This window comes from Falco punctatus (genome assembly GCF_963210335.1).
Source record: "Falco punctatus genome assembly, chromosome: 3".
In the NCBI taxonomy this organism is placed as follows: Eukaryota; Metazoa; Chordata; class Aves; order Falconiformes; family Falconidae; genus Falco; species Falco punctatus.
Window position 1 is genome coordinate 102,810,673 of NC_137582.1, and position 18,159 is coordinate 102,828,831.

General features: G+C 37.5%; 1 protein-coding gene across 1 annotated transcript in view; it reads left to right on the forward strand.

The window, feature by feature from the left end:
* Window positions 1-18,159, forward strand: part of CTDP1 (CTD phosphatase subunit 1) — a 114,553-nt gene that overhangs the window by 23,022 nt on the left and 73,372 nt on the right. The window contains exons 6-8 of the mRNA XM_080380333.1: window positions 5,575-5,665; window positions 6,904-7,070; window positions 8,724-9,809. Coding sequence (XP_080236459.1) covers window positions 5,575-5,665; window positions 6,904-7,070; window positions 8,724-9,809 — 1,344 coding nt within the window. The remainder of the gene's footprint in view (window positions 1-5,574; window positions 5,666-6,903; window positions 7,071-8,723; window positions 9,810-18,159) is intronic.

Consider the following 18,159-nt stretch of genomic DNA (forward strand, 5'->3'; position numbering starts at 1 on the left):
TTTAAATTTTAGTTATAGTAGTCTGTGGTGCAGGTCCTTGGCTGAAATGTTTTATTTTTTCCAACAGGCATAAAAGAAACCTACCCTGTTATGCAAGCATAGGGGCCAAATTCATGTTAGCAGTGTGACCGTGTGTTTAAACTGAAAAATTGGCTTTCGCCCCATCTTCAGTCTTCCTTGACAGAATAGCTTTTTCACCTCAGATTTTCCTTTATTAAGTCTGTTGGACTAAGACAATATAATTAACAATGGTTTAGGTTATGACTCTGCATGTCAAACTGTCCTTGCTGCTGTGGTGTGTCTCAGCTGTTTTTAAGTTGTCTCTCACATCTGTTTTTTTTTGTGTCATGTTGCCCCAAGTGCCTTGAGCAACGCTATCCCAATGATCCTGCTTCTTGGCAAGAAAGGAAGATTCCAAAACAGTTAGAGAGCTGACTGTTCTGTTTAGCTCTAGAACAGTTTAGAAAAAAAGTAGTGTAATTCCAGAATTCTTTATGCTTGTTAAATAAGCCATAGAAGATGCTTGTAATGACAAATTCAAGACACCTCTGTAATCAGAAAGTGATACCTATTTGTGGTCTCCAACTAATTCTTCTTGAAAAAAATTTCAGGAGAGGCATGTCCTGTCCTGCCCATCCAAGTGAACGTTTCTACATCAGTCAATATTCATTGGCCCAGTTGTTTGAAGAATCTTCCTAAAGCTTTGTCAGTCTTGCTGTTGGATCACACGTTGTGTACTGCTAATGCATTAACACTTTTGTACCCTGCTGTTCTTAGAGTATGGTTATTTCTTGTGTAGCAAAAGGAGAAGGGTTTTTTACACACTAGGTTTAACTACCTGGTGGTAAGAAAGTGGGTGGACAGTCTTCCTCACTTGGATCTGTGTGCCAGATCGGCATGTGGCCTGAGGTCAGAAGACTTAGAGCAAATATGCTTCAGAGCCAGGGAGAAGAATGACTTGCAGGGGTAGTTAACTCATTATATCTGAGTGCTTTTGCAGTGATTGATCTTCTTTCAATGTGTGATTTGGTCCTGTATTTGCTCATTTTAATCTCTCAGCTAAAATTTGGATTACCCACAGTTGCCCAGCTGGCACAGACTGATACTTACAGTGTGACAAGCCTTTTTGTGGGCATCAAACTTGAGCTGCTTAATTTGTTCCACAGAGGAGGTAACCACCAAATGAGCAAATTAGGGCATCACTGCTTCCTGACATCTCCAGACTTCTGGATTTTTGCCTGAAGCTGTCTAACCTCATCAAAAGCATTTGAACTACAAGTGGATTACGTGTGCAGTGACAATGATAGCTTCAGCTGAAATATGTTGCTATGGAGAAACAGTTGATACAGCCTTTGGTGCACATACTCACCTGTGTAACCAAGGTGCAGTTAACAGAGAAATCTATAGCTTGTACATATAGAGAACACTTGATGGCAGTATTGGTTAAATGTTTTCTCACAGAGAGCTGTCAGTTTGATATTTTACCTTTATCCTTATGTTACCTAAAGGAAGGACTTGCTAAAAATGCCAGGAATCTTTTTCATAAGAAAAAGGTGGTTTACTTAGATCTTCCACATACATCCTGTATTTTTTTGTGAAATCTGAAGTCTGAGCTGCTCCTTCCATGTCCTGGAAGACTTTTTCCTCATTTTGCAGACAGATGACATCTTGTCTGTCCTTTTCCCTCACCCCAGCTGACTCCTATCAGCTGTTAAGTGGGATTAGCTGATATTTGTAAACACCATTTGTGTCTGCTGAAGTCATTTATCCTAAAACCTTTCTTAGTATGACACATTTACAAAGTCATATCTTGTAGTATGTTTATGAAGAAGAGTTTGGGATTTTATAATTTAGAGCTTCCTGTAATATTTCTCTTCTACATAATTACTTTGACCAATTATTACTCCCCCCCCCCCCCCCCTTACTCTGCATAAGAGAAGTTAGGTTTATTTAATACTGAAGTCAGCCTAAGTACTGGTTGTAAAAGTAAATACCACTGTGAATTTTGAGTTCAGAGGCCACTAAGCAAAAATAATGTAATGTGAAGTCACTGGTAAGATTTATAGTGGTACTTAGAAAGTAGGACTAAGTTAAGGGCATTCATATGTATGGTTTGTTACAGCAAGTATATTACAGGATGTCTTTCAATAAATAATTGACAGAATATGTGCATACATCAGTGTCTGAAGGTCTCTAGTGCGATTGGACGGTTAGGTCAACAGCTCTTTCCAGGTTCTAAAGTAGCACCTGAAATAGAATGGGAGGTGACCTAATTCTTCAGAAATTCAATTTTAGATTTATTTTTAAAAAGAACTTCTTTAGATGCATGTTGGATCCTAGTGTATTGTCACTTCTACTAGGAACTGCAGTTTAACTCAACCTGTCTCTAAGATTTGAGACTTCTCCAGTATGAGTGGTTGCTTTTGAGCATTGCATCTTGTGATGGTTTTTTAACTTAAATTTACAAGTCTTGTTTACAAGTTTGCTTTTCAAAGAGACACCATGTCAAATCGGGTAACATGGCTTGATAAGATTGTGCAAAGATCCAGTCTGAGATACTGGAAAACAAACTACTGGGGGGGATAGTTTCTGCTAGGTAGGTCTACTGAATAGTCCCTCGTGATGTGGCAGTCAAAGGATAGCGATAGTGTCTTCACTATTCTTTGTTCAAGAATACTTAGTGGCAAACTGAGCACATTGTCTAATTTATGAGAGTAAATGGAAGCTCAGTTTTGATTTGAAACAGCAAGTCATTGTCTTCAGTCTTTTTGACTTCTACAAAAGGCTTTACATTTTTAAACATGCTTACAACATGAGAAATTCATCAAGATTTATCCTTCTGCAAGAATAACTTGTGCAAACTTCTCCAATAAAAAAAAAAGGTCAAGAAAAAAAGATTCATTATCGGCACCAAGGCAGCAAACTATGACTGTAATTTTTCAGGACATGGTGTTGGGAAATGGTTAGGAATAAATAAACAAAAAAAATGAAAATCAAAAGTTTAGAGTAAATCTCAGGAAAACTTTAGCAGCTTCTGTATATTCAGTGAGTTTATACATAGACCTTTTCATCTCTCTGAAGTCATGGAAACTTGCAAAAAAATGCCCCCACAGAAAAGTGACATCATCTAACCCAATGCTTTTTCGGTGGTCTGCATTGACATTTTTTAAAGAAGAAGCCACCAGCACTTTGGAAGTCATCATCAATTTGAAGCCTGCAGCTTCATGTTTAAAGGTTAATATCTAAACAGTGTACTATCTTCCTAAATATTTCAATATGTAGGTTGTGAAAAGATTTTTATTTTAAAGGTACTAGAGTTTTTCATAATGAAAGTTTCTCACTTGTTACTGAAAGCACTATGATGATTTTATTTTTTTAATGAAGGAGTTAAATCTTAGCCTTTACTTTTAGCTTGGAGGGGCGTATCTGCATCTACTTGCTTTCTATGTAAAGTTTTTATTTCTTCAGACTTATGTTCTATTTGCAATCACAAGCCTATTAAAAGCTAATGTTTTAACTAATAGCATGTAATTTAGCCACTACTTACCTTGTTTGCTTTGGCATGGAGCAGAATCTCTAAAAAGGTTAGTGAATAGTGGATATTTAAAGACAATATTAACATACTATTGCAGAAAACAAATGGTGTATGACAAATGAAATGTTACCTGCCATTTCCCTGAAACGTGGAAACATCAGGATTATGCCTGTTATGTTGATTCAATTGCCTAGGCAACATTCAAAAGAAACCAAACATTTTAAGACATGTAAAGAGCTTCTTTAAAAGACCAGTGCTGTTTTCCATATTGCTATTCAAGTAGTTAGCTTTGAAAGATCCCACTCTCTTAAGATGGGCTTTTATTTTTGTGTGTGCATGTCTGGTGACCTGTATCCTCTGTGTATTTTTAGCGAATTATCAAGGGGGAAAATATTCAAATTAATAACTCTTCGCCAAAGTATTGCTGAAAAGCTCCAGAACACTACCTCATCTCTGATCGCTGGCAGCCAGGGTTTCTGTGTTCGGGCTTTTAGTTCAACTTCCCCTTTCTTACTGTTTTAGCTAGATAACACTACAACTTGAGTACCTCATTGTGGTTTTACCATTTAATCAGTGCACTCCCGTCCAATTTAGTGTAGAGAGTCCCTGTGTAGTCAGATAATTAGCAGAAGAGAATTTGGTTGAGGAGAACAGCAACTTGTATGACAACTTACGTAGTTTGTCAAAATATCTGTGTGTACGGCAATAAATCTTTGTAGCTAATTCTCTCAATTCATTATGCCTAGGTACTGCAAGGGTCTCACTACAGGGGATGATTCTACGAGTTTGCAGCAATTCTTAAGCATAGTCGGGTGAGTTAAGGTTGAACCTCTGTCCTTAACTCGGAATTTTCTTGCTTTTATGGGTTTTAAGTTATTCCAGTTACACATGAATATTAAATACATACAGGATCAACTTTTCAGAAGTGATGACTGATTTTTTAAAAATTTTTTTTAATTTATACCCTCTGTTTTTGAAGACCCAACTTAGTGTACTTCTGGGAGCTGGACTTCTAAAAGGAGCTGAACATGTGTTCTGTACAAATCTCAGAGCTCCTTGAAAGAAAATTAAAGTTGGTCCTTAGAGCCTGTAGTCATTTTGAATTCCACCATATAAAATAAAGTAAAACTTCAAAAATTCATTCCCAGATAAGTGTTGACTGCCTTGTATTATTCATAAGAATAATGACAAGTTGATGCTAACTTCATCGCAAATTCAGTAAAACGAAAGGTTCAGATTGGTGTGTAAAAGGCCAGTTTCTCAGCAATTATGTGGCTGTGATCTGCTCATGAAGATGAACGTCATTATTAGAGGCTAGGTTCAGAAGCGTGTGCATGCATATTTGTACACCCAAGTCACCATTTTCCTAAATAACGGCATTTTATCTTGCTTTAAGGTCAGCTAGCACAGCTTCTTCTGTTTTGTTTTTGGTTTGTCTTTTTTATAAAGAGTGTAGTCAGAAAAGTCACAGCAACTGGGCTTAAGTATTTCTAGGAATTCCAAGACACGTTCATTATATGTAAGTGTATTAAGGTAGCTATTAGTGGTACAACTTAAAACCTACAAATGCAAGAGCTCTGGCTGAAACCATCCCTTAACGTGCCCGTTGTGCTTAAGTATTGCAGCACATTGCCGACTCTTGTGAGACTTCTCTGCAGTTCCTAGGCATAATGACCTAAGGAGAGCATTTAGCTTTAAAGAACCACCTATATAGAGATAAATGTAAGTTGCAAAAGTCATGTGTATCTATCACCTGCTGTATCTCTTTCAGCCTAATTTATTTGGCTGTTACAGATTTAGTTATTTTAATTTCAGTTTTGTTGCTATGTTGAAAGAAAATGAGATGGGGGTTTTTAAAATTAATCCCACTGCATTAGTTAGAAATACTTGATCCACTGTGGTTACCTTTTCCTCCATATAATACCTCTTACCTTAAAATTGTCCCTTAAACTGCTGTTGCACAGATTAAAATAACTGAATTATATAGAACATAAACAAGGAACAAACTTCTTTAACGTTTTAATTTCTTCTTTCAAAAGGATTTTTGGACCCTGAAAAGAAGCTCTTTTCCCATCGGATATTGTCAAGGGATGAATGTATCGATCCATTTTCTAAAACTGGGAATCTTAGGTATGTATGTGGGTCTTAATGCATTAAACAAAACAACAACAAAGAGAACATGCTAAATATAGTAACAATTACTCCCTCTGTACTTAACATGTTTGCAGCCCTTTATCTGCCTCTTAAATACCAACACCATCTCAACAAACTGAGATGTTGGGCGTTGCAGCATTTCATCTATTTGATGTGTTCTGTGGTATTAAAACAGTAAGAACGTGAAGCAATGGCATCATGGTTTTTGACTCTGGACTTTTTATTCTTGTAATAACTTGACCATATTTCCACTTTATGGCTTGTGATAGATTCATAGAATCATTTAGGATGGAGAAGACCTTTAAGATCAAGTCAGCCATTAACTCAGCACTGCCAAGTTCACCACTAAACCCTAAGCACCATATCTACACAGCTTTTAAATATAAAACTTGTGTCGTGGGATTTTTAATTAAGCCAAAGTTCTCAGTTTGAGGTTAATTTGTATTTGATTATCTAATATTCTGGCTTTCAAATGTGCTATATGACTAGCTTCTGTTCTCTAGTGTTTCTTGAAATTAGGTCATCTAGAGCCTTGGATTCATATTCTAGTCTAAAATCAGGTTCTGATCTTTTTTCAGAGTACAAGGCCAAGATTTTTTTTTTCTAAAAGACAGATATGTTTAGTATTTCATAAAGCTAGATTAAAAATGATTGCCTCTTCCCCATCTGACTATATTTGCTAATGGGAAGCATTTTTCTTCTCTTGCTCCATTTTCATATGCATGTATATATCTTAAGTACTCTACCACCTCTTCCTAGGTGATATAAATATCAGTAATTTTTGCCACTTTTGTCTTGGATTGAGTGAGTCTACCTGTTAAAAACTGTTCTTGTGTCTATTTCTTATTTATATATAGATAGTATATTGACCGTGTGATAGTTGGCATTGGGCTATTTGTCAACTCTGAAAGCTAGACCAAAATCTTGTAAAGTTTTGTCTTTGCAGAGGTTTGTGGGTTCCTGCTTCTAGCCTTTAGGATAGAGATTTAAAAATAGTGGTTTCCTTTTTTTATAACCTTTAATTAGTTCAAATACTGTATTTTGAATTCTGTAATTTTAATATTGCTGATTTTTAAGTTCATGTATAAGCGTGTCCTACAGACATGCTCATAATAAAACAGACCATCCACAGAAACTACTTTAATTGACAGTTCAATGATAGTTCATTCAATTCCTAAAACTGGACTCATTTTATCAATGGTTTTGTCTCTTAGAGATCTCTTCCCGTGTGGGGATTCCATGGTTTGCATCATTGATGATAGAGAGGATGTTTGGAAGTTCGCACCCAATTTGATAACTGTGAAGAAATATGTATACTTTCAGGGGATAGGAGATATTAATGCACCTCCTGGATCAAGAGAAGTTCAAATAAAGAAGAAAGGTAATTACCTGATTTTTAAACTGCTTTTACAACTTTTTCCACTTTTCAGATGTCATTGATGTAAATCATTGTAGTAGTCTTACTAGTATTGCTGTTGCACTCAGATGAGCAATCCTAGACTATTGCAGTTGGCAGAGCATGCTCCTCCAGCAGAAATGCAGGTAGCACAGTAAACCTGAACTGCTCTTGTTGGTGGATTTGCTTTTGGTGGGTGACCACAGCAAAAGTGGAGTACTAGTGATAGCATTTTGACTGTTATGCTGGAGAGCTGATTTGGCAATGCATCAAGTCATTCAAGAACATGTAGAGGAGGGCAGGTTCTCTCTCCCCCCTCCGTATAAAACCAGGCAGTCTGTAGGGTTCTCCTTTTTGGACCCCTTCCTTGCCCCACTTTAAAGCAATAATTAATAAACTCTCATCTTGCATACTGCTGAAAACAAATGTTTTGTGCTTTGCTTACGTCCCTGCCTAAATCATGGTAATTAAGTTAGTGTGGGACTTTTAGCACCTGGTGAATGTGGCGTTCTGGCATTTGACGTGAAACCTTACCTTCAGCAGTCACAGCAGCATGATACAGATAGTGGATTTAGAAGGTATATATCACTATGCTAGTATTAATTTGGAGTAAAATGTATTTGAAAGACAATGTCTAAGAAGGATTTGCAGGACTTTTTCCAGTTTAGGCAAGGTTTGTTGGTGGCTTGATTTTTTTTTTTTTTTTTTTTTTTTTTTGATTTAATGTGTGTGACAACACTCCTTTTTCCCTTGTTGAACTAAAGATGTCCAATATGGAAGCAATCATAATGTACTCAAACTGAATCGGGGCACTGTGAGGTGGGACCTCTACACGTGACTGGTAGTGTTACTTGCAGGGCAGGGACATGCATGCAAAAGAGGGACAAAGTACTTCTTTGTACAAAGTACAAAGGTGACTTCATCCAGCATTCCTGATGAATGCCTGTGCGCAAATTTCAGGTTGTCTGGTTTGTTTAATTGTCATGTCTCCTCTGCAGGCATCTGAAGACATATCCTAAAACTATTTTTCTGTCTTTGAGTCTATTAACCTGTTACTTGTATTCCAGCAGAGTCTCAAATAAACCTCAAACAGCATCTTTGTATTGCTAAAACATGTATATCTTTTCAAATATTAAAATACAGTTATTTTGTTTATGAAGAATAGGAAATATATAAAAGCCACAGAAGTTAATAAAGGCAGTTCTTGTAGTTCTTGGGATTGGAACCTTCTGAGATGAATTCTGCCCCTTTTTTTTTTCTTTTTTTTTTTTTTCTTCGCAGCAGTAGTTTCATTGCCCTGTAAAAACTCATGCTAGAAGATAAATCCTTTAATGCTTGCATGGTTAACAAATAATTACTTACGACCTGCGAGATTCTTTTTTTAAAAGAGCTGTTTACACAGTTTCTTTGCAAAAGTAAAATGTTAGGTTTGCCAGTTCTTTCTAGTAATCATTGTTACCTGAAGTATCTTAATGACTTTGAAAAGCCTAGTTGTCACTTCTAAACATACCAAAGTCTAACTGCATATGTAAACTGTGTATTTAAGGAAAAATGAAGATAAATTTTTTATTAAGCTTAAAAATAAAACAAACCTGAGAAAATACTTGTGTTTTGTTTTCCTTCTTTCCTGTGTCTTAGTAAACCACTCTACAAAACCAGAGGCACTGGATTCAGCAGTGACATCAGCAAAAGATGCTGAAGAAATAAAGAACGATATACGTGTAGAAGAACAAAGCAATGGTCTCAAGAAAGCTACAAAGGACACTTGCACCACAAATGGAAGTACGTCTGTAAGCAGTGAAACATCTGACTGGGATTTGAACTCACGTGATAAAGTTAATGCCCAGGACTCCTTAAATGATAGCACTGATCACAAAATGGACAATGAGGTCACTAATGATTTGACAAATACAAAAGAATCTCAGAGTTCTTCAGAACAAGTTGGTGGAACAGTGATAGAGAAGCAGCAAACCCAAGAGAAGACAACAAATGACTTGGACTTTGAACTGTCTAGTGACAGTGAAAGTGATGATGGTTTGGATACCAGAAAGTCATCTACTTCTGTATCAGACAGTGAGAATGAGGAAAAGAGAAGCTGGAAGAAATCCAAACAGACTGTGCAGGATGAAAATTTGCAGAAAGGGAGTCATACTGATGCGAGTGAAAAAAATGATGGTCTGGTGAACCATTCTGGGGACACACAATCTCTACCCAGTGAAAATATTCATGACAAAACTGATCTTGAAGCACAAGAGGAAGGTGAACAGGAAAGCCTTTGTGATTTAGGAAATGGGTGTGCAGACAAGAAGGAAGCTGAAACAGAGTCTCAGAATAGTGAACAGTCTGGAATTACAATGGGGGAGTCCTTAGACCAGAGTATGGAGGAAGAAGAGGAGGAGGATGATACAGATGACGATGACCACTTAATATACCTCGAAGAGATCCTTGTGCGGGTTCACACTGATTACTACACAAAATATGATAAGTACCTGAAAAAAGAGATTGAGGAAATTCCAGACATCAGAAAAATAGTACCAGAACTGAAAAGTAAAGTGCTGGCAGATGTAACCATAATATTTAGTGGACTTTACCCAACAAACTTCCCCATTGAGAAAACACGGGAACACTATCATGCCACAGCACTTGGAGCTAAAATTGTGAAGAATCTAGTACTGAGTGCTGATGATCCTGACAAAGCAACGCATCTCATTGCGGCAAGGACAGGTAGGTATAGAAGACTTGAGTCTTTCATCAGCTTTTTTCCTGTTCATTCATGCCTTGAGGTGTTTTTTGTGTAATCTACTGGCTTTAATGTAACTGAGATTAGAATTGAAATTGAAGGGGAGATTATTCCTAAAACAATTCAGAAGCATTTTTTAAAGGCTTTTTTGCTGCTTTTTGATCAAGTATGGCTTTTATTTGTTGAAAGGGGGAGCCTCTGGTGTAATGTGTCGTGTCTCACTTCTTGGTTAAGAGTAGGTGATACTGAGTCTTTGACTGTTGACGATGTTGAATAGAAACTTTAACATTTGTGTCGGATAAAATTTTATAATGGTCTTTCTGTAAGGTTATAGCAAGACTTCCTCAGTTTCTCAGATTTCACCTCTCATGGTTCAGTTTCATTTTGTATGGATTATCTTAAGAGACTGGAATCTGATGATACCCTGTCACTGCTGCATGCATAGCCTTTATGTGTTTTGTCATGGGAGATGTAAGAGAGCTTATCCTAACTTTTGATACATGTTTCACAAAGCTACCTGGTTTTACATAGCTTTAATGGATAGGAATGTACCATTGCATAGCTGCCACAGAGGAGCTGACAGGCCACCATTAGCTTCTGGTACACATTTTTTGTGTGCCCCCTGATCCTTGGTTCCCTCCCTCAGTGTTGGCCTTTTTGAAGTCGTGTGGAATCTAAATATCTGATAATCAAAACCATGAAATCCAACAGTAAAACTGCATGTTTTAGATTAACTAAAACTCCTAGGTTATTTAGGACATCTTTAGATGTCATGAGCAAATCTGCCATCTATTGGATTATTTTCTTCTTGACTGCTATTCATGTAAGCTTTCAGTACATCAGCAGCAGCTCTGTTGCATTGGCTTATAAACAAATGGAGTATGTTTTCACTGGTTGTACTGAAGATATGTATACTTTTCTCAACCTGTGTGTGACTTAAGAAATATCTTGTTCCATTTCTTAAGCAGCTGATCAGGAATAATTTCTTCCTGTCGAAGAGGCAGTGATTAAAAAAACCCTCCCATGTTTCGTGACTAAAAAGAGAATGTTGCAGTTTCTTAATTTCTACCCCTTGAACTATGAGTAATGTTAAAAAATTTACGGATTAAACCCAGCCAATTTATTAGTATATTGTAATACTCTAATATCAGCTATTTTTTAATGTATCATCCTGAATAACAGTAAGGCATATATTTGCTAGGTTAGTGTAAACTTACCTCCTTTTCCAGTTATCTAAATGTACAGTTCTAGTGACAAAAAGCACAGGTAGCTCTTACTAAAATGTTGGTAAGGCCAGCTGTAGTGAGGACCTAGTCAAGAAGCATCAGAATAAAAGTTGTACCAACAGACCTGTAGTGAAGTAGCATGTTTGTGTTAATTGTCCTGATGTAGATATGTATTTAAGTAGTGACAACAACCTAAAAGCCAGGAGAGGTGGAAATTGGTTTCATTGAAATTAGCTGGGATTCTGATTTGTGAAGGTGTGATAGTTGAAATAGTGAATGAGAAGTGTTAAAATCAGTGGAAGCATCAGTTTGGAACTCTGTAGTTTAACTATAGTTGCTGAACAGCTCTTAAAACTGCAGGAATAGCCATACTTATCAGCAAAGAATTATGCAAGTTTGTCATATTTCATTGAAGACCTCATAGCTACCAATATAACTTTAATGTTTTTCCAATTTCAGATCTCAAAATGCTTCATTTTGAAGCTGCTTTGTTTAACTTGGAATAGATAGCTTCTAAATGTAGTTGTAAATCGGATGCAATTGTTGTGTGATGTGGTAAAAATTGATAGGATCAATGTAAATGAGACCATCCCAAACATACCCATTTCCCTAGAAGGAAAAATGTTGGGTAACATGTTAAGGTACACAGCATGTGGTAATGAGAAGCAGTTGAGGCTTTTTTTTGTTTGTTTGTTTTCAGAATGTACAGTTTGAGGGGGGTTGTATGTTTATATAGATACATATACACATCCCTGTGTTCAGCTTTTATAAACAAATTCTTTACTACCTGCATAGTCTTTGCAAATCATCCATTAATGTAGATCTTAATACAAAAAACTACTTTAAGTTTTGGTTGCATTACGCTAATGTACTTTTACAGTATTTGAATTGATTTTTTCTAACGTTTTTTAAATTTTCTGCGTTCTTTTGAAAAATTATTAAATTTCAGGGTGCTTCATATTTCTCAGATTTCATCAAGACCTAGGTTCTCCAGAATAGTCCTGTAATGTTGGTGTTGCACTTGATACTTGAAACATATTCAAATATTGCCTGCTGATTAAAACAAGATATCACAAGAATACTATTCCCGATTTACTGGGGTGAAAAAACCTTTGTTGTCAGTATGTAGAAGCTGACCCCTTGCTTTCAGTAAGAAAAGAATTGCACTAATTCTAGAAGAGGTAACGTGGCAATCTTTGCCTAATGAGCAAGACTAGTGTCATCTTTCAACATCACTTAATAATTATTTTCTGTAACACTGTCAGTGAAATAGGGGAGTTTAGACTGAAAAAGCTATAGTCTACAGTAACCCTTTTTTCTAAGATTCTCATGGATTGCTTGTGGTTCTAGTTTTGTGATGGGGTTTTCTTTCTGGTTTTTCAAATGAAAACTATATATTCTCTGCTTAGATGGGAGTAGTTATGCTGCATCATACTAATTTCATGAGGGGAACTCTGAAGTTTAATCAGATTTTAAGGACATAAGTTGCATCCTATCATAGCTGGATTTGTGATTATTCAGCTGTCGACATTATTTTCATACCGATTCTTGTGTGATTAGAAAGTGAATTCTACCAGTGTCTATTACTGTCGGCAAGCCATACAAGTATTGCCTCTGGCTCTCGTGGCAGACATCTGAGTGTCTTAATTGCTGGTGAAAGGGGAAACAAAAGCATGTCCCTTGAGTTTTATTCAGAAGTCAATGATCTGAGACTAGATAATGTTCTACTTTTTTCTCTTTCTAATGTGTTTTTCAAAAGGTGATTTTAAAACTTACATATCAGTTCAGCATTTCTAGATCACCCCAGTAGCGACAGGAGACTTAGGACTCAGGCAAGCAAGTTAACTTACATGTTTACTTTGCATTAGCTGAGCTGTAGTAAAAGGCATATACTTAATCCGCAGCAGCAGTGGAATACTGTTAGCTTTTGAGTTTTGAAGACAAAGGAAATAAAGGGAAGAAGTCACCCCCAAGGGCTTTGGACTGGTCGGTTTTCCCCCTAAGAAGTGACCACATCGTATCTTGGCGTACAGAGTGAACAGCTAGTGAATACCATTTTAGAGTATTTACAGCATCTTTCCCAGCCTATTGCAGTAAATAATAGAAATTTCTTTTATTCTTTGTATATACGCATGTCTTTCTCTGCAGATAGGCACCTTTTTTCTCTGCAGACACAGATACTCTGAATTCTGAAAATAAATTAATTCTTGTTCTTGGGGAAAATCAGGGTATTTTTTTTTTCATTATATGGGGACGAAAATACTATCTACCTGAAATACTATAAAACACAAGGATCTTTGTATCCTCTAATCAGTCTTCATAACTCTGAGTGACTGAGAGGAGGCTGCCCTATAGTCCTTCCCACTTACTTACCTGTGGAATACCTAAAACTTAAGTTTTTGAAACATGTGCTGTTTGCTTTCAGCAGCAGCACACTGCACTGGATGGTGAGTTGTTACAGCTGTGTACACACTTGGCTAAGCAGTAACCACACGGTTTCATAAACCTTGTTGTGTTCCTTCCTCAGCTGAAGATACAGATGAAAGATCCTGTGGTTGATGTTTATATTGCGTTTCTGCTGGTGAAGCAGATAAAGCTGTTCAGGTCACTTAAAAATTATTCTAATGGGGTAGGAGCAGAAATACGTCAGTTTAGGCCCTGGATTTTTCTTTTCTTTTTCAAAATATGTTTAATTCTATGTGTGTTCTAATACTTTGAAAGCTATATGGGGATAATTTCCTTACTTTTGGTGACTTAGCCTATGTCAAGTTTTGCTTACTATCATTAAATATCAGCTTGCTTAGAATACAAATTGTACTATGAACTGTGGCTTCTTTTGTTCTTCCTCATCTATCCAATTAAAAAATGCTTACTCCTGAGTCTGGCTCTGAGGTACTGAGAGAAGAGAGAAAGCTGCCAGCTCCTGAAGTCTTGTTAGCCTGGCCTGTGGCTTGCTGTGGTATCTTCACTAGACATAGCTATGGTGTGTTCACAGGTATTTTTTCAGAAGAATATTTTCACAGGGTATGCCTTTAAAAAAAGGGGGGGGGGGAAAGTCCATTTGAGCACTGCTCCAAACTCTGGTGCTGAGCAGGTAAGCCTGACGCTTCTGCTGGTAAAGCACAGTGCAGTGTTAAAGCTGAGCTGTAGGCATGGCCTCGGAACAGCACATCCATCACCGTTTCATGGTCACTGGATTCTGGTAGCACAAAACATTGAGGTCTGTATGACTTGTCTTAGGTTAATGTTGTTGCAGAAGAGCTTTTGGATTTGGTCATAAATCAAGATTTATGTATCAAAATGGTCTGAAGACAAATGCACTTCTATTGATGAGATCTTTCCAAGCAGTGTCTGCAGCCTGGTTACAAACTGCCATAAGGGCTCTTTGGCGAGTTGGAAGTGGGAATTGGTGGCTGCTACTCAGCATGTACTTGGGTTTGTCCTGGCACAGCTGGAACATGCCTGCTGTGTTCCTGGTGGGTCAGATTGAATTGGAGGGTGCCAGCAGCTGAGTGCTCACAGGCATCTGGCCCCCAGGAACAGGTAGAGCTAATCCAAAGCCAAACTCCCTGAAAGGCGTACAAGGTGGGCACGACTCCTCCAGCACCCTTTTGCCCTGCAGGTCTCCCGATTGGGCTGCACTACTTGGTAATGTGAATGTGGCCAAATAATGCAGTATAACATTTCTTTTTAGTCTTCGTAAACATACAGCTGAAGTTTCATTTTTCTATGTTGCTTAAGTGCCTAATGTGCTCCATATTTTGGAAAAGACCAAATGAACTGCTGTAGTGGAAGAGTGTGTCCTGGAGAACAGCTGTAGGAGTTTATTGCTGCATTATTGATTTTCGTCACTTTTTTTAGTAACAAATTGTCAAGATTAATAGGAGGAGCTTTTTTGTGGTTTCAGCCTTTGTTTGCAACTTCAAAAGTATATTTGATGACTCCCCAGGTTTGAAAACAAAGTAATTTTTCTCCTATATTATGTGCTTCAGGGTTTATCCATCAGAGGATAGATGTGGCAAACTTGGACCTTACCTGTTTCATGTGGAAAGGCTTGTGCGCCTTTTTAACTTTTTGGAACAATTTTGAAGTTGGGAAGGGTGATTAGAGGCAAACAATGCAAAAAAAAAAAAAAAAAAAGTGGTCCAGAAAAAAAACGGTGATTTTTAGTCCAGCTGGATGGTTCAGATGTTACAAACTGCATCAGAAGTACTGTTGCTTGGATGGATTAAAATTCTGTCTGCTGTTTCTTCTTAATAAGCATGCTTCCAAAAGGGGAGTTACACTGGGGAAAGGGAGAAAAGGCAAGGATATTAAGTATTGCAATACTGCTTCTCCTACCCCATTAAATTTGGTGTTCCACCAAATCCTGCTCTAAGAACACCATACGTGTGAAATCTGAATTTGTGAAGGTGTCAGCTGGAAAGAGAAGGCAGCCCTGCGGATGAGAGGGTTGTGTTAGCTCGTGTGGTTCTCTGCACCCCGGAGCGTGCCGTAGGCAGCTGTGCTTTGCAGGGGGGGAGGGAGTAGAAAGCCTAGGTGTTGCAGAGGTGGGAAGGGTATGGTTTTGACCCTCAGGAGGTGGGTTTGGCTGCACAATGGTCCTCATGTCACCAACTTTAACTATATGCTAATGGCTTACACCTTTTTTCAGAACCATAACAGTGTCGTACAAATTAGCGCCGTTTCCATGTTTAAGGCTTCCGTTGCAATCCTGTTGACTAGAAGAAGAATTCACTTAGCTCCTCAGCATACGTCTGGTATGAAACCATCAGATATGCATGAACACAGAATGTGTATGTGTGTGGAATGAGCAGCAAGTTGAAGCACCTGACAAATCATCAATGCAGAAACATCAGTTTTAAAAATAGTTGGAAAAAGCAGTTTCTTCTTATAACTTCACAGACTTAATGTGAGGCGAAGGTGCAGTTTTATGGTTTTGTTCAGGTTCTCCCTGGTAATGTCCAGAAGGAGTAGCAGTATCTTTAGCTGGGCAAATGGATGTACTGCAGTATCAGATAAGCATTTTTTCAGGGTATTATAAGCACATACCACCTATCCAATAGCACCACCTAAATCTGGCTAACTGTGCTGTATGCTTACTAGTGAAATCGCATGCTATTGTTTGTTGTATTCTGTCAGCTCCAGAGCTGTGTGCAGGGCAGTATTGCTAGTCATGTCTGTATTTGATTCAGTATCTAATACCAGGTGTAAGTACCTAAACTGCCACTGGAATTCTTGCTCTTGTTGCTCTTTTCCCCTGAAACTCCTATGCCTATGAACCTGATTTCAGCAACCTCTTTATAACACCTGTTGCCTTATCTCTTTGTTCTTACTATGTTGTTGTTGCTTTTCTCTATTGTTCTCAAAAGAAAGTGTTTTCCAAGCCAAGTCTTTCAATTTTTTTAATCCTCTTTCCACCAGATCTCTCAGTCTCATTCTCCTTCAGAACCTCTGCTTTCTTTCCTCTGAAACATACCTGGCGTATAAATTAAATGCAGCTTTATACTTACCTGTTTCTAACTGCAAGTATTTCTACAGTTCCTACTGAGGCTATACAAACAATAATAATACTGCCCCAGGAAGCTCCCTCTGGCACTGTAAACTGACTCATTTCCATCAAGTGTTGCGTGAAAGTGCTCTGGGTCACTAATTACTTTTGGAACTGATGATTAATTGGACAACAGATTTCTTTTACCAGGGCATGAATGGTCTGGGTGTGCTGACCTTCTTAAAGGGTTTTGCTTTTTAGTCAGTTAAAACGTCTTAGCTGCAAAGGTGTGCTGGGATTAACATGGTTGGAATTGTAAAAGAATTTTCATTGAGTTTGTCGGACAGTGTTTTATTCATATTTCATGGCAAAACTTATCAATAAGGCATTTGTAAGTGATTTATTGTTTAAATACTCATTTTTGTGTTTGTTTATTGTGGATTCTTAAATTAATGCTTTTTTGTTGCAGGGATACTAGTTTGGAGCAAAGTTTTGCATTTACTGTGCAGCTTTTATATCCTGAACTGGGGAATTGCTTGCATTTGGTACTGAAAACAGGAGAAATGCCTTTGTGCACAGAATGTTTTTTTCCTTAATCTAAATTCAAGGAATAAAACAGTTTTGTATTTAAAGATAAAGGCAAAGGTAGCTCTACTGTATTCTCTTGGGTTTTGGGGAAGAAAAGTAGGGGAACAAGCTTTCAGCACTTTGGTAAAGGACAGTGATCTCCTGCCCTTTCTGGTTTAGTCTTTTGAATTTACAGGCATCTGGAAACCGAACTCACTAGTTAGGTCAGTCCTCAAATGCATTTCTGTTGATCTGTCTACCCCAGTGGATTCTAGTTCAGGTTTTACACAGGCCTTAAGTTATCTGCTATTAACTGTTCCCTCTCATCGTCAAATAGTGTGGGTCCTTCAAGACTTTCATCTTAATTGAAACAAGTAAAGTCATGTTGTTTAAATGACAGTCACACAGATAGTTTCACCACAAAACTCCAGGGAACTATCAGATTAATTTGCTGTCTGTGTTTCGTTGTCAGAACTGTTCTGAAATTTGATTTTGTTCTGGAGGCTTCATTCCCAAAGGCACACATGAAAATAGACAAGAGTTCATAAATTCTAACTTTAAATAATTTTTTTTTAAATTAAACTTTTTTTTTTTGTCATTAGTAAGGTAAACTAGATTGGGATATTGTGTGTTTATATAAGTATCTGCAGGAAGAAGCCCTGGGGTCTTTGTGCAGAATTGACAGGCTTCAACAAGAGCGGGTAGTGCTTGAAGTAATACATTTTTCACCTTCAGTTCTGAGAGCTCTGCTCTTAGCATTAATTGAACTCCTGCCTCTAGCTCTTGATGCTCTACTCCTGCTTTATATTTCTGAACAGAAAATGTGGTGCAATACTAAGTGTATTTAAATGGCTTTGCACCAAGACAGAATATGGACAAATGATTAAGTTTGATAAGCATTTTAAATAACGTGTAAATAAGATGAAATGCTGTAAATTATAGGGCTATAACAAAAGGGAAGAGTGATGGCTTTTGGCTATGAGACAGACTTGTCAGACTGAGTTCCTTTATCGCATTCCAGCTACACCAGTATTCATGCAGTGTAAAGAT